The following is a 20,905-nucleotide window of genomic DNA, read 5'->3' as shown; positions in this document are numbered from 1 at the left end:
TACTGACATCTATATCTAATTATATTCACTCTTATATATATAATACTAGTAACTTGTAAGTACTATTACGGAACCACGGGGTACTAATCCGCATCCGAGATCCCTTTGTGATAAAGTTTCAAAAACGCGGTTATAAATAAACTAAACTAAAATCTGAAACAAATGAACAATAACGAAGATTATAAGAGAAGGAATCATAATAATTATGGATTGCTGACTCCTGAGGTTTTATGGTATTCCAATGTTCCAATTCTGAATGTAAATACGTAAGATACTATGATGATTCATGAACACGATTATAATTACGCGTATTCATTCCCTGCGCTTAAATAAATCCTTTGTGCTTTTTCTGATCTGAGGTACAGCCCAGCTCTGTGAATAAGAAATCTAGGTGATGTTCATTGGATGGACAGACTGTTGATCAAGATTCAGGAACCGGTGTGTAGTATACAGTGGACTCCTTATACTCGTTACACGGTCCATCAAACGCGACATGAATTTGAACTTTGGTCATAATATTGCTTGTTTTCTTTGACACTTGTTTGAGATTTCCTAATGATTCCTGCCTATGTATCCGAATCCGCTAGTGCATTAACGCGACTTGATCGCTTGGATTTTAAAGGAAAATACACTAGAGTCACTAAACTACACTCAAAAGAAGCCCAGTAAACTCATCACATACTCTCTATACCCACCACAGTCTACGCTCCACTCAACCAGTCGACAAACAATCTTAGACTTCTTCATAAACTCAACTAATTCAAATTAAAATTCTTTTTATTCCCGTAAATTTTGTACCATAAAACACTTCGCGATTTTTTATTTTTCCATTAATTTTTTTTATGGCAGTGGAATCTCAGATTTTCAAATTTACTTTTGACAATTGAACATTTGAATTTTAATACCTTTTAAATTAACAACAACTACTACGCTCGTTTGGTTCAGTGTTACTTAGGTTTTGGTTCTTTTCAATTACTCGTGCTGCTGGTGGTGGTCCAATAATCCAAGTGAATAATATCAAGTCTCTTTCTTCCCAAGGATTCTTCTGCTCTTGTTCAATTTCATACTCTGCTTCAAAGGCTTAGAATCAGGTACAAGGTTTCCCGTTCGCTTAATTCAAAGAGACATCAACATCAACAAATAACAGATCTATATCAGGGCGGTATAGTTGGAAGTGGTCCTTGGAGCTATTTTTCATTAGATTATCATCGTATTGTTCTGTTATAAGATTAACTCAAAATGAGTAGCCGTTTAAATGTTTTATCCGTTGGTGCTAATCCAAATCTTTTATACTATTCATGGAAATTAAATAACACTGGGAAATTCAAATTCCATATATTCAATGATGAATTGGATTCTTCTTTACCAATCACTTTATCAAATGAAGAAGGTTTCAATACATTCCAACCTGATGTGATATATTCAAGATTTGATCAATTTTCTTTACAAACTAAATTTGATATTATATTCCTTTCATCAAAATCTTTACAAGATATATCAAATTTATCAACAAATTTATCACCATTTTTAAATTCAAATACTATAATCATTGTGGAATCAACTGGGTTTGTTAATTTAGAACCTTTTTTGAAAAATTGTTTACCTTCAAAATCTTCAGCTTCAATTATTTCCATATTAACAAATTTAGATATTCGTAAAGTTGATCAAAATCAATATTTGATATTACCAAATACTTCAGGTGAAATTATCTTGGGTGAATCAAGTACAAAGCAACAAAAATTTAATTCAACAACTTTTAAAAATTTATCAATTATTGCTAAAATTTTCCAAAGTTCAACAAATGAAAAAATTATATTAAAAAACACATATTTAGAATTCCTAACAGAAGAATGGAAAATTGCAATTCCACAAATTTGTTTTAATCCATTATTAATCTTATTTGAAGAATCTCAACCTTCAGGTTTATCAAATCAAATATTAGCAAAACCTTTATTAAGTGGATTAGTTACTGAATTAATTACAGTTGCTAAAACTATGGGTTGTAAATTACCTCATGGTTATGATAATGAATCAAATTTCTTAAGAAATTGGATTGATCAATATCCAAATTCTACATCAACTTCACAAATTAAATTTTTACAAAGCCCAAGATTTTTTTATGATTTTTTCCATAAGAATAATTTAGATATTGATATGTTATTATTACAACCAATCTTGTTAGCAGATGATTATGGTATTAAGACACCATATTTAGAATTTCTTTATGCAACAATTTGTCAATTTGATAAATTTAATAATTCCAAAGAAGAAGAATCAATTTTTTTCAATAGATCTATATCAAATTCCAAAAATTTAGAATTTGAAAAATTAATTAAATCAAATGAATCATTATCTCAAAAATTAATATCTAAAGATGATGAATTATCACAATTAAATTCAAAATTATTGAAATTATCACAATCAAATGAAAAATTTAATAAAGATAAAGATTTACAACATTCAACAATTTTAAGTCAATTTGATTCTTTAAAGCAACAACATCAAGTTTTACAACAACAATTACAACAACGTGATTTAAAATTCCAACAATTGGAAAATCAACATAGATCTTTACAACAACAACAACAAGTTCAACAGCAACAACAACAAATTCAACAAATCCCTCAACAAATTCCTCCTCAAATCCCACAACAAATTCCACAAGAACAAAATGATAGATCAATTCAACCTCCTCAAGAATCTCCAATTCAACAAAGAAATACTGAACAATTTAAACATAGTGTTGAAGGTACACCAGATCTTAGAGATTTAACAGATGTTGCATTATTAAGTCAATCTTTAGAATCTCCAGTTAAATATAGACAAGCTCCACAATCTCAAGTTCCTACAATTCCTCAAGCTTCTGAATCAGATACATTAAATGGTGGTGTTATTCAAGTTAATGGATCAACTAATCAGTTGAGTAATGGGAATAATAATGGTGGATTACAATCTCCTCAAGTTGTACCACAATTACATTTATCTGCAAAAGAAATTGAATTACAAAAAAAAGAACAATTATTACAATCAAGAGAGTTAGAATTAAATAAAAAATTACAAAAATTAAATAGATATCCTGGTGGTCCACAAGGTCCACAAGGTCCACCACAACAAAATGGTCATCAACAACAATCTTCAATTTATTCTAATAATGGTCCATCAAGACATCCACATCAACATTCTCAACATCATCATCAACATCCTCAACATCCTCAACAAGTTATTCCTGGACCAAATGGATTACAACAATTCCCACAAAATCCTCATTTAGTTAATGGATTACCAAATAATCATAATCAAGGACCTGTAGGTCCTCAAGGTTTAGGACCACAAGGTATTCCAACAGGATTAGGTCAACAACATCAACAACAACAATTACAAGGACCAGGTGGAATAATCCCACAACAACAACCTCAACCTCAACAACGTCGTGTTTCTACAATGCCAGTATTAGATTCAAATGATATGTTTAATAATCCTCAATTTAAGAAAACTTCAAGAAAAAATAGAAAATCTTCATTCCCATTAGTTACACCTGGAATTGATAATAATTATGGTGGTATGCCATTACAAACAAATTTAGATTCAAGATTTAGAAATCAATATCAACAACCAACCACACCAACTAATGGACATCAAATTTATAGACCAAATCCAACAAAAGCAGTTACATCACCAACTATTCCAACAACTTCCCAATTTCAACAACCTCAACCTCGACCACAAGCACCTCAACAAGTTCCACAAACTGATCAATTACAAACAAATCCATATACTTCACAATCATTATCAAATTCAAATTCTCAAAATAATTCAAATTCAAATAGTTCAAATGAATTAAATAGTACAGGACAATTTAATAATTTATCTATATCAAATGAAGAACCAAAACCATTAGGTATTGTTGGTAATAATCCACAAAATAATCAAATAAAAGAAGAAAAAAAAAGAAAAAGGGATTATTTAGAAAAAAATAAGAACTTTTTAGTAGTAGTAATATGTTTTAATATAAAATTGATCTGTATATTATAATTAATACTTGAATATTTCAATGTTGATATAATGATAGTTATAATCGTAGTAGATCCTAATCATTAGATCCAAGACTTGGTCATATGTATCTAATCCATGAGCAATTAACCATATAGTCATTATCATGAATTTCTATAATCAAACCTAATCCAAACCCCTAGTCAATTGATCTTTACTTAATATACCTTATACAACTTTCAATTTGACATTTCCTTTACCCGATATAGATATAAACATAAATCCGATCAATTTTTTTTACAAATCAAGTAAAAGTAATACTTTGACATCTATTAAACAATTACAATATCTTTAATGACGTAGTTGAAGTATACTGATTACCAATTGATAAGATTCAAGAAGTTACTAGTTATTTAGTTATTAAATCTAGACTTTGATCCGATTATCCAGTTCTTTTGATCATGTTTACCATAATAATTTACCCCTCTGTGTGTATTCAAATCCCGATATAGGAAAATTAATAAGTACTGTACTTCTTATCAATTGATCCTGAGTTTTAATTTGATAATGATATCATGTATATTTACTTATTGTTTGATAATGTAGTTTGATAAGTGTATATATATCTTGTACAAGTACGATTATTGTAAAGTATATCATATATTCATAGTATTCATATCATAACAAATCATAAACAAATCATTAAACCACAATGCAATAAAGTTGAATTACTTTTAATCTTATTATAATAGCTATATGCTATAAGGTAATATTATCTATTAGCTATGGGATAAACGCCTTTTTAAATACCCATTTTTAACCATTCATAATTTGATTCATCAGCACTAAACAATCCATCATTTTTACCAATAATTCCATGATTTAAATGATTTAAATCATTTGATTTTTCATTAGAAGTTAATTCGTCTAATCCAATTGATTTTAAATCAATAATTGAACCAAGATCTAGGTCTAAATCTAGGTCTAAATCAATATTATAATCTGAATGTTGATTTGTCATTGATGGTGCTATTGTTGAAGTATCTAATGCAATTGGTTGTTGTTGAGAAGTTGATGGAGTATTATTAGTTGATACAGGAGATATATAAAATGAATTAAAACCAGGAGTTTCTTTTAATTTATTTGTTGATGATGATGATGCTGTTGTTGTTGGAGTTGTTGATTTTGTTTTTGGTCTTCTTGTTTTTGGTTTTTTTAAAGTTGATTTATTTATTGGTCTTATAACTCCATGTAATTTATAAAAAAGTCCACATGCATTACACAAGATATCACCATTTGAAGATTTTCTCCATAATGGAGTTGTTTTAGTTTGACAATTTGAACATGTAATGTTTTTATTTGAGTCTTTTTTAGTTGGCGGTTGTGGTTGGGGTTGTGGTTTGGAATTAATTTGATTTGAATTTGAAGTTGATGGATTCAATCGAGTTGAATCATTTAATGAATTTGTTGTTGAATTATTTTGTATTGGTGATAAAGAATTTGAATTTGATGAAATACCTTGAGAATTATTTAATGATTGGAAAATTTCATCCTGTGAAATCTTCTTTATATGAGCAACATAATCAAAATCATCATTAATTGGATTTGTTTGATCCTTGGTTAAATAATTTGATAATTGACTTATTGAAATTGAATTTGATTTTGGTTTTGATAATTGTGGTTTTGTTATTTTATTAAGATTAATATTTGCAATTGAATTTGATCTTCTTTTATCATTGGTATGTGGTGATGAATTTATATTATCATAATTTAACCAATTTAATTCATTTGATAATTTATAACTTTGATCATTTGTTAAATTATCAATATTTGAAATTGGAGTTGATGGATTTTGATTAAATATTAAAGATATATAATCTGACAAGTCATTTTCAAGATCCATTTTAGTTGTAGTATTGATTGTGGACATGGTATAACAAGTATATAATGTAACATATAGTGTATATGGTTTTATGAATATATAGTTGAATAAGATTGGAAAGTGTTTAGAAATTCATATTTAAAATGTCTTTGGTATAACTCCTTTGAAATGCTTTTTTCCTAAATGACTTGTTTATATTACTCCACATAGTCATTGCCGTTTATAATTCCGATTCTCAACAAATTAGTGAATGAAAACAAACTTTTGGGAAAAATGGGGAAATAAAAATTTAAATTTTAAACGGAATCGAACGGAATCAATCGGGAGCATCTAAGTAAAGCGAGAAGAAATTCGCGATCGAAATAGATTCAATTCAATTTTGTCACGTTTTGCTACACGTGATTACCATTAGGTAATATATTAGGTAATACTCACGTGATTTCAGTATTACATCATCATTATGTAATCAAAAATATTAAGAAAAAATTATTTTCTTCCTTTCTTCTTTTCAACACGTCAAACTTGTTCCTTAGTGAGTCGTGACTCATAGATATCAGTATTATAATTTATAACATATGATAAAACATAAACTAATATATATAGCTAACTAATATACCTATACAATTACACCGTTAATAACGGTTAGTATCACCACAACACCCACTGTTTATACACCCACTCCTTCAAACGGATCCCACTATTCACCTCTTTCCAGCTCAATGCCATCCACGGCCTTCAATGCCATTCAGTGGTTTATTATACATAATCTCCATCACTTGTACTTAACTGCATTGTTATCGGTACTTTTATAACTTAGCGGTAAAAAACATAGTGTGTGCTTATGTCATTGATTACATAATCACTCGGGTATGATTCATATACTTTGTGTGTGTAATCCTTTTATATTTGAAATTCAATTTCTATTCTCTTTTATATCACTTTTTAAAAAAGGTATGGATAATTTTATATTCCATCAATACTACAATCACACAATCATATAAGTCTCTGAAGAGATATGTCTTTATTACACAACTATAATTTAAATTCACCATTAAATTCAAATCCTTTTGATATGGATTTTAATCAACAATCAAATCATAATAAAATGGAATCAAAAATCATATATAAATTTATTATAAATCATAGTTTTAATTTAATTATATCAAAATATGGTTCAAAATTCCATAATTTAAATATTGAAAACTTGAATCAATTCATAACTATACTTTTCCAAAGATTAAACCTTACATTATATGATTTACAAAAATTAATTATAATATTGATTAAATATTTATCAATAATCATTGCACCATTAAAAATATCAATAAAACAATTAATCTTGGGTGTTTTGATCAAAATACATGGTAAGGGGAAATATAATTGGTGTGTTATAAGTGGATTATCAATGGAATCTATTGATAATTTAATTGGGATGATTGAAATTAATGATGAATTTGTTAAAGTGGATCATGAAGAAGTGCTTGAATTGAATGGATATATGAAGAATTTAATTTATTCGAAATTTGAGGTGGTTTAACGAACAATTCCGTAAGGAATTGTGAGTAATGGGAAATGAAACAATCATGAACAATATGAACAATTCCGATAGGAATTGTGAATAATGAAAGACAATAAACAATTCCGTTTGGAATTGTGGAAGGGAGAGTTGGTGATATACAATTACACCACGATGATAGTATGAACAGTGAACTCAATGATAAGAGAATCAAATGAAAGTCAAAGGAATGTTCAATTTCAGAACAAATTGATGTTTATATAAAATCCACAGCGGCTATTTTATAATAGCAAGTACTCCCAAAAATTAACCGCTGAACAAAAGTGTGATTTTTTTTAGTTTTAATGAATATAACGAATACAAAAATAATTTATGAATTTAAATTTGTAGTACTACAAACACATCATTTTGTTTAAATTGAATTTCAATCATAATCACGGATCAACCCATATAACATTATGATTGAATAGAATTGAATTGAATATCTATATAATATAATACAAAATAAACCACTGGCCACCAGCTTTATATATCATGACCTTGCTTTTTAGCTTCATTTAATATACTTTCAACATCACCACCACTATTTAATAATTTTTCACGATTTCTTTTACATGTTAATGTATCACTATGTCTTTTTAATGCATCTTTACGAGCAAATCCTTTACCACATTTTTTACAAATATGTGGTAATATTGGTAAATGAGCTCTTTGATGTCTTCGAAGATCTGATGATCTTCTAAATGATAAATTACAATCCGAACATAAAAATGGTTTTGGGTCGTTGATGCCTCCTTGGGATCTTGATGATGTTGATGGTGGTGTTGAATTTTGAGAATTTGGTGTAGGTGTTGATAATGGTTGTCCTTGATTATGTCCATTATTTATTGACCATGAAGAATTGGTATTTGAATTATGATCAAAATCATTTGAAGTTGTTGTTGTTTGGGATTGAGATTGTTGTAAAGAATCAAAATAATTCAAGTTAAAAGTTGGGAAATGATGAATATTTTTTGCTGGATTTATATTTGATGAAGTATCTAAATAATTTAGGATATTTGAATTTGAATTTGAATTCCCAGTGGAATTTGTTGGTGATTGATTTAAATTTAATTGATTATTAGTTAATGGATTAGAAACTGTATTATTTAAATTATTTGAAGATAATGGAGTTGTTGATGTTGAAGTATGATATGCAGAAGTACCAGTATTTGGATTTATTGATCCTGGTACATTAGCATATTGAATTCTTCTTAATAATTCTAATATTGTGGGATCAATTTGATTATCCATAGAAGTTGCCACTATAGCTTCTGCTGCAGCTCTTAAAAATTTCCTATCTTCATCTTCTTCATTATTTATAAGATTATTTATTGATGTTATATGATTTGATGACATTTTAATCTTATTTAAAATGGAACTAATTAAATTATTAACTTCTATTGATATTGTTAGTATTGTTTCAATTAATAGTTGGTTTTTATAACACACACCATGTTGATCTATATGATCATATTCTAAATCTGAATCATTTTCATCTTCTTTTGGATTCATAATAATTGTATTCTTTTAAATCTAATCATTAACCCAATAAAACAAAATAAACAATGGAACCAAAATTAAAGGATAATATAACCTTGAAACGATTTATGAATTCAAAATATAATCAAAATAACCAAGAAAAAGAAAATATAATCTTTATAAACAACTAGAATCATAATAATACTTACTTAAAATCCAACTTTCTCTTAAACCTGTTCAATTGTTGTCGGGATCTCAAAAAAAAAAAACAATAAAATATCAACAAATTATTGCCTAATATCTTGTGACACCACAGTTATATCAAAGTCAAATAATATGAAAAAACAATAGAAAAGAAATTTAAAATCTTAGATTTCAATGATGTGATTAAAGATTCTGCAAAAAGGTTTAAAATGGTTAATCAAAGTTCCAAGTATATCCACCTTTTAGAAAAAAAATTCCGAATATGCAACTTCTTATAATATTACCTTTTTCAAAAACAACCTAAAATTCTTTTGAGAAGTTTTAAAAACCAGTTTCCTTGCACAGCTTATTCTAATCAAATATTAATCAATGAGCTATTACTTCTTTAATAAACACCAGTTTAATAAACGTGCAACCACCTTATATTTAGGAATACCTTAGAATTTTATGTTTAAAAATGCAGCACTAATTAATACCCAATTAAAACAATCTTTTAAACGGGGAGAAGTAAATCCAGCCGATACTAACCAGTTCGTACAGCTTTATTGATCAATGACGCCTCTGTTTCAATACAACCAATGGTATATAATAGGCTAAACTCCACTTATTGTCTTGAAGTACTAAACAATGGTTAATCCTATAGCAACAATTAAAATTGTATTTGATCCAATGATAGTTACTTGTTGATGTTACCTTCTGTATGATTTCAACGCCACAAATAGTCAAGAACCTGTCAGCTAATCAAACTCAATCTCTTAAATCAAAAAATTTGGTTATGAACCCTAAAAAACCTTGAATCCTTATTACGCTAGAGTTGGTAACGTACGGCTAATTAAGCAGTTACTCTAGTAATTGACAAAATAGTATTAGCACTTAACTGTGGAAAATTATGAATATGATCACAAAATGAATATGAATATTAAATAGCGTATGACCAAATAATAACAATTATGTATCAAAATCAATCAGTCCCTTTTGATCCTTAGTCCTTAACACCTTTAAACTGATGTGAAGTTTGAACCGTATACCCTATACCTTATAAGACCTTAAAAACCACAGTATGTTATACCACACAACAGATCAATCAAAATGATTAATAGTATATTAACTTGATGAAAATTGTGGATACTTGTTGTAATAAATATGAAATCTTGTAACCAACACAACAAAGGAAATACGCTCTTTCAATAATTGTACCTTAACCTAGCTTTATACGCACTATGTCTAATTGATAGTCCGAATGATGAGATGATGATAAGATGGAACCACAGTTTTTTCAATCTCTTGAGTTACCGAACTATATTGATCTCTTGAACGTCAAACTTAACAAAGACCTGAACACACCAATAATTAAACAAAGCTTAATACAAAACCACTTCTATACTAGTATAGTCAATACCAAAGATTCAACAACTACTGTATACCCAACTCTTGATTCACTTCTGTACTTATTTACCGTTCTCCAGATATTAAATTTTGTACCTTAACCTTCAACGCCACAGTTATTATAAAGTTGAACTAAAGCACCAAGCCTGTGCGATCTTTAACAACGTCCTTCAAGACTGACAGATTTCAAAAACTTTTAATTATTACCCATCTTCTATAATCTTCCAATTTCTCAACTGCGCAATGCATATCGCATTAAATTTTTGTCACTGCTTATTACCGTAAATTAATAAATCTGCAATTCAATAACGAAATAATGTCAAGTCACGTGAAAATTGGAATACCTTGGGTCATGTGATCAGAAACGTGATATGGATTTCTATTACAAACTTTTAATAAAATCAATATTCATATATTGGAAAACAATTCATAAGTATGGAGTATATATATATATATATATACATAGGGATAATTGGTATTCAACATGTACCTTTAAAAGTACTATGATCTTTTTCCTTATGTTCTTGTTTCTTTTGATGATTATCAATATCTTCTTCACCACCACTTGCAATTGAAGTTAATAATTCATAAATATATTTAGTTCTTGCTTGATCTTCTTTAGCTTCAACACTTTGTTGATAAAATTCTGAAGATTTGATTAAAGCTTGAGTTGTTTTCAAAATATCACCAATTAATCTAAATAATAAATCATCAGTTAATTCATAACGAACAACAACTCTTAAAATTTCTAAATTATCTTCATTTGGTGGTAATGGATAATTTGGTATGATCCAACCCTTTTTTCTTAATAAAGTTGATAAAATAGCTTGAGGAAGATGAGGATATTGTTTTTTAAATTCATCTCTAAATCTAAATGCAACAACGGGTAAACCTTTATTATAATAAGTATCTTCATTATCTTGATTATCCAATTCTTCTTGTTGTTTGGAAGATTCAAAATGTAATACACCTTCTTTACGATGAATATTTGAAACAACTTCAAAATATTGAGTCTTTTCCAAAAAATTTGCTAAAATTCTTGAATTTTTCAATGATCTATGATGAATTTTTTTATATCCTTCAAAACCTAAATGTAAGAAATTATAATATTGATGAATTGATTGATAACCAGGTCTTGAAAAATTTAAATTAAAACTTTCTTCAACACTACCTAAATATCTTAATTTGAAAATTAATTCTTGTGGTAAATGTTTTGAATCTCTCCAAATAATCCAACCAAGCCCCGCGGTAGTTAATCCAAATTTATGACCAGATGTATTAATGGAAACAACTCTTGGGATTCTAAAATCCCACTTCAATTCTGGATAAATAAATGGAGCAACAAATGCACCAGATGCACCATCAACATGAATTGGAACATCAAAACCTTTTTCTTTTTCAACTTTATCTAGAATTTTAGAAATTCCTTCGACATCTTCAAAAGCACCTGTATAAGTACTACCTAAAATAATAAAAATACCAATAGTATTTTCATCAACATTTTCTTCAATTTTAGTTGGATCCAAGACATAATTAGAATCTTTAGAAACTGGAATTAATCTTGCTTCAACATCAAAATAACGAGCAAATTTCTCTAATGCAACTTGAGCATTTGAACCCATGATAATATTTGGTTTATAATAATCTTCACCAGCATCTTTCCTTTTTTGTTGCCAGATCTTCTTCAATGCTAATCCACCAAGCATGATAGCTTCTGAAGACCCCGTAGTAGCAGTACCAATTGGTTCATCATCAGTTCTATTCCATAATTTCCCCAAGATTGAAATGTTTCTTGTAGTTAAATCGATTAAAGTTGGATATTCATCTGCATCTGCTAAATTCTTGACTAAATTTTCTTTAGCTAATTCTTTTGCAGATAATGTGGAGAATGTATTAACAAATGAAGCTAAATTTAAGGTTGGATTACCATCTAATGATAAATCATCATGTAATAAACAATAAGTTGTTTCTTCATCAAGACCATTTTGAGGAATTTCATATTTATTTTGTGAAACAAATTCAGTATCATCTTTCCTATTATTTGGATTATGATAATGAGAATTTGACAAAATTGTATCTTCTAATTTTTCTGGATCAACAAGTTTTGAAAGCATTGTGTATAATGATCAACTGCAAGTATATTCAATGTTATATGGAATCAATTGAGTTAATATTTTTCAGATCCAACTTCCAAGGGGGAATTCAAGGCTTTATATAATACCCATGTTTTTCAAGATTTGCCTAAAAAGGTTATAATCAAATCTGCGTGTAAATTAGAAACTTCCTGGACAATTGCTAAAAGCTTAGCAGCTTAAACAAGCCAAACCGCATAAAGATGACCTTGAAACTCGGAGGAGTTCATAAAATTATACCATGAACTCAATTAAATCAACCTAATTAACTTTAACCACGTTCAATGTCTCATCGGTAGTGTACCAGGTATAAAACATTTTAAAGCCTCCATCGGTTCGTATGGAAGCCAAGTTTTGAGATTGCCATTGACATAAAAAATACGCTAGACTTCCTAATGCGGTAATAAGTTGTAACATTAGTGGGTATAGCGATATACCGATCTTCAACTATGGCTTTGAAGAGCTTTGACACAAACTTATTAGTAAGTATACTGATGGCCAGAAAAGGGCTACAACAATACCGGTGGTATACTGGTTTCTTTGTTACTTCACCGCTACAACAATCAACTTTCTCTCGTTAATGTTATTCATTCAAATAAACTTATATACACATTTATGCAAAAGATTAAATTTATTCGACTTGAGATTCAAAGTTTTCACCTTCAACTAAGTCTGGAATTTCATCATCACCAGCAGCAGCTTGACCTTCAGCACCGGCACCTTTTTGTTGTTGTAATTGAGCAGCTAATTTAGATAAGATATCTAAGTTTTCAGCACCTAATTGAGGAATAATGTTTGGAATTAATTCAGTGATTTCCTTTTCTTGTGGGATACCGTAGAAACCATGGACATTGTGTTGGTTAGCTGATTGAACACCAACTCTGTTGAAGTGTAAGACTTTACCATCATCTCTGAAGAAGTTAGCTTCTTCAACATTGTCTAAAGTTTGAACATTTAATTTTTGTAAAGTAGCTTGTAATTTTGAATCATCGGCTGAAGGTTTTTGAGCTGGTTTCTTAGCTTTTCTTCTGATACCACCAACTTTGTTGTTGGATTGTTTTTGTAATTTGGCTAATTTTTCTTGATCAATTGGCATTTTGAATGATTGGATTACTTCTTTGAAATAGATTCTGAACAAGTTCTTCGTCTTTTAGTCAACTTTTTTTCATCGTCGACGCTTTTTTTTCACCAAAATTTTTTTCGCTGAGAAATTTTGTGGTGTGTGGATTTTCGCGTGTGTATAAGGTATAGAGAATTCAGAATTGTTTACTATGTATTACTCGGTGATTATAAGTGTATTGGTTTCTGTCGTTTGCCTTTTAAATTTGACTGTGAATTGGTTCCAGGGATGTCCAAGCTCGTCTCAAGTGCTCAGAAGGCTCACTTGAAAGAATTGGCTCATAAATATGCACATACATTGAAATTGCCAGTAACTGATTTCCCCAAAAGATCAAATCATGATTTAAATATTAAAGATCTTATACCCAGATCTTCTCAAATTTTATATAAAGATCAACTAAATAAGAAACCAGTGGATAAAGATGTATTCATTCTACATGATGGACCTCCTTATGCTAATGGTGATATTCATATTGGTCATGCAATGAATAAGATCTTGAAAGATTTCATAAATAGATATAATTTAATCCAAGGGAAACAAATATATTATAAACCAGGTTGGGATTGTCATGGATTACCTATTGAATTGAAAGCTCTTGAGACAATTGCTAAAAAGACTAAAAAAGATCCTTCAATGACATTATCTGTGCAAGAAGTCCGTAAAATCGCAAGAGATCATGCAACAAAGACAATTTCATCACAATTAGAATCTTTTAAAGAATTTGCTATCCTAACAGATTTTCAACATAATTATAAAACTTTGAATCATAATTTTGAAATTAATCAATTGAAAATATTCCAAAAGATGTTAGAAAAAAATTTAATAACAAGACAGAAGAAACCTGTTTTCTGGGGTTGTGAAACTCATACAGCTTTAGCTGAAGGTGAATTAGAATATAATGATCAGCATCGTTCTGTTGCTGCATATTTAAACTTTCCACTGTTGGAGACTACACCAGAACTACAAAAAATCATTGATGAAAATGGTTTACAAAACGTTCATGCCTTAATTTGGACTTCAACTCCATGGACAATTGCTTCAAATAAAGCCATTTCAATTAATGAAAACTTGGAATATACATTTGTTCAAACAGATGATAGCAAAACATTAATAATTGCTGATAGTTTAAGCTCAAATATTTTGGGAATGAAATTAGGTATGAAACCAACAGATATTAAATTCCCAGGTTCAATTTTATCAAATTCGAAATATTTACATCCAATTAGCAATGAAACTAATCCAATTATTCATGGTGATCATGTTATTGACAGTGCAGGTACAGGTCTTGTTCATACAGCTCCAGGTCATGGTAATGAAGATTATTTTGCTTGTTTAAAACATGGTATTGAAGCATTCTCCCCAGTTGATCAATTTGGGAAATATACAAATGAATTACCAAAAGGTTTTGAAACTTTAATTGGTAAAAGAGTTTTAGGTGAAGGTGGTAAATTAATTTGGAATTTATTTTATGATAAAGATATGGTTTTCTCTAAGCAAGATGATTATATTCATTCATATCCTTATGATTGGAGATCTAAAAAGCCAATTATTATTAGAGCTACTCCACAATGGTTTGCAAATGTTGGTAAGATTAAAGATGATGCTAAGGATTCATTGGACGATGTTAAATTTGTTCCTGAAAATGGTAAGAATAGATTATCTGCATTTATTAATAATAGAAATGAATGGTGTATTTCAAGACAAAGAAGTTGGGGTGTTCCAATTCCTGCGTTATATTCCAAATCAAATGAAAATGTTGTACTCTTAGATGATGTCACCATAACACATATCATTAATAAGATTGATGAATTAGGTACAGATGCTTGGTTTGAAGAAGAATCAAACGTTTCAAGATGGTTACCAGATTCAATGAAAGATAAAGGTGATGAATATTATAAAGGTAAAGATACAATGGATGTTTGGTTTGATAGTGGTTCAAGTTGGACAGAAATTCAAGATTTTTTACAAAAAAACGGAATCGAACGTGATACTTTAGCTGATGTTTATTTAGAAGGTTCTGATCAACATAGAGGTTGGTTTCAGTCTTCATTATTAACCAAAATTGCAACAAGTGATTCCTCTAGACCAAATGCTCCATATAAACAAATTGTTACTCATGGGTTTACATTAGATGAAAAGGGACAAAAAATGTCAAAATCAATTGGTAATACCATTTCACCTCATGATGTTATTAAAGGTGGTAATAAATTACCTGCTTCTGGTGTTGATGGTTTAAGATTATGGGTTGCACAATCTGATTATACAGGCGATGTTCTTGTCGGGCCAACTATCTTGAAACATGTTGGTGTTCAATTAAAGAGAATTAGAAATGCATTTACATTCATGTTGGGAAATTTGAAGGATTTTGAAAAATCTGATTCAGTAAACTATAAGGATTTGAAAAAAATTGATAAATATGCATTAAGTAAATTATATGATTTAGAAAAAGAAGTTAATCAACATTATAAAGATTTGAATTTCAATCGTGTTACACAAACAATTTATCATCATATGAAGACTGAATTAAACGCTAAATATTTTGATATAATTAAAGATAGATTATATGCAGATGATCCAAATGGAATTTCACGTCGTTCTGCACAAACTGTCATTTCTCAAATCTTACAAACCTATTTATCAATACTTTCCCCATTATCACCAGTTTTAACTCAACAAGTTTGGGATTATTCACCAAATTGGTTACAAGATTCAAATAATTCACCATTTAACAAAGGTTGGTTTAAAATAGACGAAAAATTCCATAACACAGAAATTGTTGATGAATTTGCAAATGTTTGGTTAATTCATAATGAAGTAAATCAATTGATGGAGAATGGACGTAAGAATGATAATTTTGGTAGTTCATTAGAAACTGATATTATTATAAACGGTGATGGTAAAATAATTGAAGCTTTAAAGCAACATTCAGATGAATTAGCAGATTATTTTGTTGTTTCTCATGTTCATTTCCAAAAAGATGTTACAAAGGATGAATGGAGTTATTCAAATACTGTTAACATTGAGAATGAATCAATTTCTATCTCTGTTAATCCTTCATCAAAAGCTAAATGTCCAAGATGTTGGGTTTATAGTTCTGAAAGTGTTGAAGAACTTTGTAAAAGATGTGATGATGTCCTACATGAACATAGCTAGATGGCCTTTTGGAGCCCTTTTGTATATAGTTTTATTGAAACAAATAACAAATATGGATGATGTATATAGAAACTGTAATGACATTTTCAGCTAAATAGATGATTTAAATATTAGCACTATCCTGTTTATAATTCATAACAATTAGGCTTACTCATCTTTGTTATAATATGTTGTGTTTACCGATTATCGTTCATCTTCATTGCGTATCAGATACAAAAAAGATCATCAAATGAAGAATGATTAGAACATTAGAACTTACTTTCAAGTTTGAGGAAATTGTGGTTGTCAAATAAATATCAGAAACATAAGCATCGAATACCAAGTCAAAAACCAAATTATTTTATTCAAAATCAATGAACGAATAAGTCAAGCTCATTCGCATCGAATTTGTATACCAAACATCAATTAACAATGAGTGATATTAGTGATGATGAAATATTGGTGGTATGTGATGCTTTATCTGAGAATACAAATACGGTGGTTGGAAATATGGTAAAAGCTTTAGCGGGAAATGATGCTGAAATAAGTATTGAGAAGTTTCTAGAAGGGATAGACCTACAGGGTATTGGTGAAATCCGATTGAAACAGGTTTTAATGCATCATAGGATAGTATCTCTATTCTTTGATTTACTCATAAATCATGTCGGATTAACATATTTAAGGAGAATCTATTCAAAGACAGAAATTTTAAATTTGTTAAAATTATTCTTTTATGGTCCCGTGTTGAAAACTTATCGTTATGATGTGACGTCTGAACCTGATGTTGCTTTCGAACCATCTTGGGAGAATAATTGCGAATTAACAAGTATGCTGAAATTCATGGTACCTTCATCAGACAGTACCGTTATCGATCAAGCTGATGCTTTAAAATTATTCAAGAGGTATGAGCTAAAATTGTTGCAAAACATTGACAGAAATTGTGACTATATGGAAATTGCAGATTTAGTAGCTGGTGTCGGTCTACACTATTCAATAAGTTTTAATATGGATAATAGTGCGTCAACTTATCAAGATGCGTTTAATATGAGATATTTATACCCATTAAAACTCATTTTTAACAAAGCTTTCAAGAATGAACCTACAAAATCATTCATTTACAACGCTAATACTGTTACTCGTTTCAATCCAGAGACATTCAAGGAAAGTTTTGGATGTCTTAATCGTAAATCAGTAATGACTAATTTAAAAATCAGGAGGCTGGGCTTAGATACAACAACAACTAAATTTGAAATGCTACTTCCAATTGAAACTAATCATGTTAATATTGATCTCACTGCTGAAAATGTGTTTTCCCCAGATGATATTTTACCAATAAACGATATTAAGTTATGGAGTCGGTCATTCAGTCAATTGTTATTGTCCTCTAGTCATTCGTCAATCATTGGAGACCATGACACGACTTTTTTTATGAAACTTCCTTCACCTAATACAGATTTCAATTTAAAAGTAAAGGAGGTACCTATACTTATTGATTTTGAAAAATCAATACAATCTTTTGAATCTGTGGTGTTTAGTGAAGTTGAATATTTAAAAATAAATAATCGTGAATCCATATTTGATGGAAATGGTCCAGTTTTCACAACTCCAATGTTGTTAGTTTTATTGATATTTGAAGAAATTTCAGGACATTCGTCTCATGATCATGCTACTTCACTCTTGGATTGTGCAACTTTAAATAATCCCATGTCTTCTAGCTTTGTTGAAAGTGATATAATTGCTTATGATAAAATCATGAGATATACAATTGAAAGACTCAAATCCGAGCCATCACTAACAAATAAATTACAAACTCCAATAATAAATGATCACATTATTAATCCTTCCAAAATACTGAGACAATATGAAAGACTATATGATAATCCTAAAGTTACAATGGTCATTAAGAGTAAAGACCTTCCATTGGAGTTTGAAGTTGATGCTTGTGAAGAAGAAATGGTTGTACTTAGCATATATGATATAGATGATCACTTTTTATCATTCATTGATTATAAACGCAAAAACATTGATGATCTGACTTTTGAGCAATATTATTCAGAACTTATCAGTTCACAATTTCTTATAGAATTGAAATCACTTTTAAAAATCCAGAAGTATAATGAAGCAAACCCTGAGATTCAGATGAATTCTCCTGGACTCAAAGGATATGGATCACTTATTAGTAATGGCTTCAATGGGTTTTATTTGATTCAAGAATATTTACCTTTCATTAATGATAAACCTTGTACTAAACTTCATTTAGAGCATGGTGTAAAAGAATTGGAAAAATTACATAAATTAGGTATCATCCATGGTGATGTCAAGATTGACAATTGTTGTTATAATTATGAAGATAACAAATTCTATCTGATTGATTTCAATAACGCGTACTTCTCAAATACTGGTGATATGTCATCAGTTCTTGATCAATTCATGAATAGTGATCTAGATAGATTATATGATAGTATGTCAGAAGTTGTAAGAGAAGAAATCTAGCTCAATATTTAACTTCCAGGACAATTACTTGAGAAAGGGGCTTTCCTACTATATAAATTTAATTGACTTGATATATATATATTGTTTTTGGCCAATGAATACCCATTTTCTGTGACTTATTGTTGATTTATATCGTAGAGCGTATTGATAGTACTACCGGTTAATCAGCCCCGGTTGAGATTCCCCATAGTTTAAAGTGAAAAAAACCACCACCAAATTTAAACGACATCAAGTAATTGAAGTCAATAATTCAATAAAAAATTGACATTGAGCAATATTGGAAATGATACTAGCTAGATTCTCACCATTTGGTATTAGATCATCATTAAGAGTGGCTAGTGTGAGGCCATTTACCACGACAAGGTTTTTATTTAATAACCAGTTGAATAAACCCAAAACACCACCAACTCATCAAGATATAGATATCAACTCAGATGCTTATAAAGATCATCCAATTATCAAGAGATTACCAAAATCAATGAAGAAATATGGTAAAAGATTTGTTAATGCTCCTGTGTCACATCTTACTGCTTTTGTAATATTACATGAATTTACTGCAGTGGCTCCTTTCTTAGGGTTATGGTATGCATTTCATAGTTTTGGATTTTTACCAGCAGATATACCTTCATGGATTCTCGTGAAAGGTTCAGGTGTCATTGAAACTATAGTGAGTATTCAAGAAAGTATTTAGAGGGAACTTTTTATTCTAACGTTGTGCTTTTTTTAGTTGGGTGATACTGTTAGTGATTGGTCTGTGGCAGAAAGAACAAAACTTATAATTGAAGGTGCTACTGCTTATGGTATTGTTAAAGTGAGTATATATCAAAGGATGACTTCAAATAACATTTACTAACGATATTTAAGGCTGCTTTCCCTCTACGAGTTTTCGTATCATTATTCTTTACACCTTGGTTTGCAAGAGTATTTGTATTACCAATGAAGAATTTATTCACAGTTACTTTACCTGATCTTTTCAGATTTTTCAGTAAAAAGGAATATAAAAATGATCAATCATTGGAAAAAGGTTTTAAAAAGAAAACATTACCAAAAGATAAACCAAGATTGTAAAATGTATATATAGACCGGGATACACATGAATATATACTTATTTATTGAACAAATGTAGCTAAAAATGTACTAAAAAGAGGCATTTCTTCAAAGCTAAATCAATCAACAACAACATTTGACAAGCTACTCTTCCCTCAGTCCAATATCTCATGAATTAACGACTATAATATTCCAGAATATTGACTACTTATCGCTTACCCTTTTATATGGCTCAGCTTATATAAGCACTTGAAAGTGTCATACAAAAATTAAAATCAGCTTATCAAAAGGAGCCAAAAATCTTAAATAGAAACAATCTTCAACAAAAACTACGCGCTGTTTTGAAAAGACGCTGTTAAGAATACATTGAGGTGGAAACTTTGTCCTCATCGGTTGCTGAATCTCTGATCAATTTCATTACTAAGTTTATTGTGAAGCGCTTAGGTTCTTACTGTTTCTTTGGGCTGGTGTTTTGCTATAAC

General features: G+C 29.5%; 9 protein-coding genes across 9 annotated transcripts; 5 read left to right on the top strand and 4 right to left on the bottom strand.

Annotated features, from left to right (window-relative positions):
- Positions 1–1,239: 1,239 nt before the first annotated feature.
- On the top strand, positions 1,240–4,032 carry BN7_576 (Styryl dye vacuolar localization protein 3; the record flags this gene model as incomplete). Its single annotated transcript, XM_011278769.1, has 1 exon — positions 1,240–4,032. One exon carries the CDS (start codon positions 1,240–1,242, stop codon positions 4,030–4,032), a length of 2,793 nt encoding a protein of 930 aa, XP_011277071.1.
- A 760-nt stretch (positions 4,033–4,792) lies between these two features.
- On the bottom strand, positions 4,793–5,920 carry BN7_575 (GATA-type transcription factor; the record flags this gene model as incomplete). The annotated part of the gene is made up of 1 exon (XM_011278768.1): positions 4,793–5,920. The coding sequence occupies one exon, from the start codon at positions 5,918–5,920 to the stop codon at positions 4,793–4,795; it is 1,128 nt and encodes a 375-aa protein (XP_011277070.1).
- Positions 5,921–6,887: 967 nt separating this feature from the next.
- BN7_574 (uncharacterized protein) lies at positions 6,888–7,409 on the top strand (the record flags this gene model as incomplete). The annotated part of the gene is made up of 1 exon (XM_011278767.1): positions 6,888–7,409. The coding sequence occupies one exon, from the start codon at positions 6,888–6,890 to the stop codon at positions 7,407–7,409; it is 522 nt and encodes a 173-aa protein (XP_011277069.1).
- A 504-nt stretch (positions 7,410–7,913) lies between these two features.
- BN7_573 (Zinc finger protein) lies at positions 7,914–8,942 on the bottom strand (the record flags this gene model as incomplete). The annotated part of the gene is made up of 1 exon (XM_011278766.1): positions 7,914–8,942. The coding sequence occupies one exon, from the start codon at positions 8,940–8,942 to the stop codon at positions 7,914–7,916; it is 1,029 nt and encodes a 342-aa protein (XP_011277068.1).
- Positions 8,943–10,978: 2,036 nt separating this feature from the next.
- Positions 10,979–12,613, bottom strand: GAD1 (glutamate decarboxylase GAD1; the record flags this gene model as incomplete). Its single annotated transcript, XM_011278765.1, has 1 exon — positions 10,979–12,613. One exon carries the CDS (start codon positions 12,611–12,613, stop codon positions 10,979–10,981), a length of 1,635 nt encoding a protein of 544 aa, XP_011277067.1.
- Positions 12,614–13,262: 649 nt separating this feature from the next.
- Positions 13,263–13,727, bottom strand: EGD1 (Egd1p; the record flags this gene model as incomplete). Its single annotated transcript, XM_011278764.1, has 1 exon — positions 13,263–13,727. One exon carries the CDS (start codon positions 13,725–13,727, stop codon positions 13,263–13,265), a length of 465 nt encoding a protein of 154 aa, XP_011277066.1.
- Positions 13,728–13,979: 252 nt separating this feature from the next.
- On the top strand, positions 13,980–16,904 carry ISM1 (isoleucine--tRNA ligase ISM1; the record flags this gene model as incomplete). Its single annotated transcript, XM_011278763.1, has 1 exon — positions 13,980–16,904. The coding sequence occupies one exon, from the start codon at positions 13,980–13,982 to the stop codon at positions 16,902–16,904; it is 2,925 nt and encodes a 974-aa protein (XP_011277065.1).
- Positions 16,905–17,315: 411 nt separating this feature from the next.
- BN7_569 (Serine/threonine-protein kinase) lies at positions 17,316–19,376 on the top strand (the record flags this gene model as incomplete). Its single annotated transcript, XM_011278762.1, has 1 exon — positions 17,316–19,376. One exon carries the CDS (start codon positions 17,316–17,318, stop codon positions 19,374–19,376), a length of 2,061 nt encoding a protein of 686 aa, XP_011277064.1.
- Positions 19,377–19,659: 283 nt separating this feature from the next.
- Positions 19,660–20,067, top strand: BN7_568 (uncharacterized protein; the record flags this gene model as incomplete). Its single annotated transcript, XM_011278761.1, has 1 exon — positions 19,660–20,067. The coding sequence occupies one exon, from the start codon at positions 19,660–19,662 to the stop codon at positions 20,065–20,067; it is 408 nt and encodes a 135-aa protein (XP_011277063.1).
- Positions 20,068–20,905: the final 838 nt, after the last annotated feature.

Source organism: Wickerhamomyces ciferrii, contig 00011 (assembly GCF_000313485.1).
Source record: "Wickerhamomyces ciferrii WGS project CAIF00000000 data, strain NRRL Y-1031 F-60-10, contig 00011, whole genome shotgun sequence".
NCBI lineage: Eukaryota > Fungi > Ascomycota > Saccharomycetes > Phaffomycetales > Wickerhamomycetaceae > Hansenula > Hansenula ciferrii.
The sequence above is the reverse complement of the archived record's forward strand: the minus strand, read 5'-3'. Positions and strand labels throughout refer to the sequence as shown.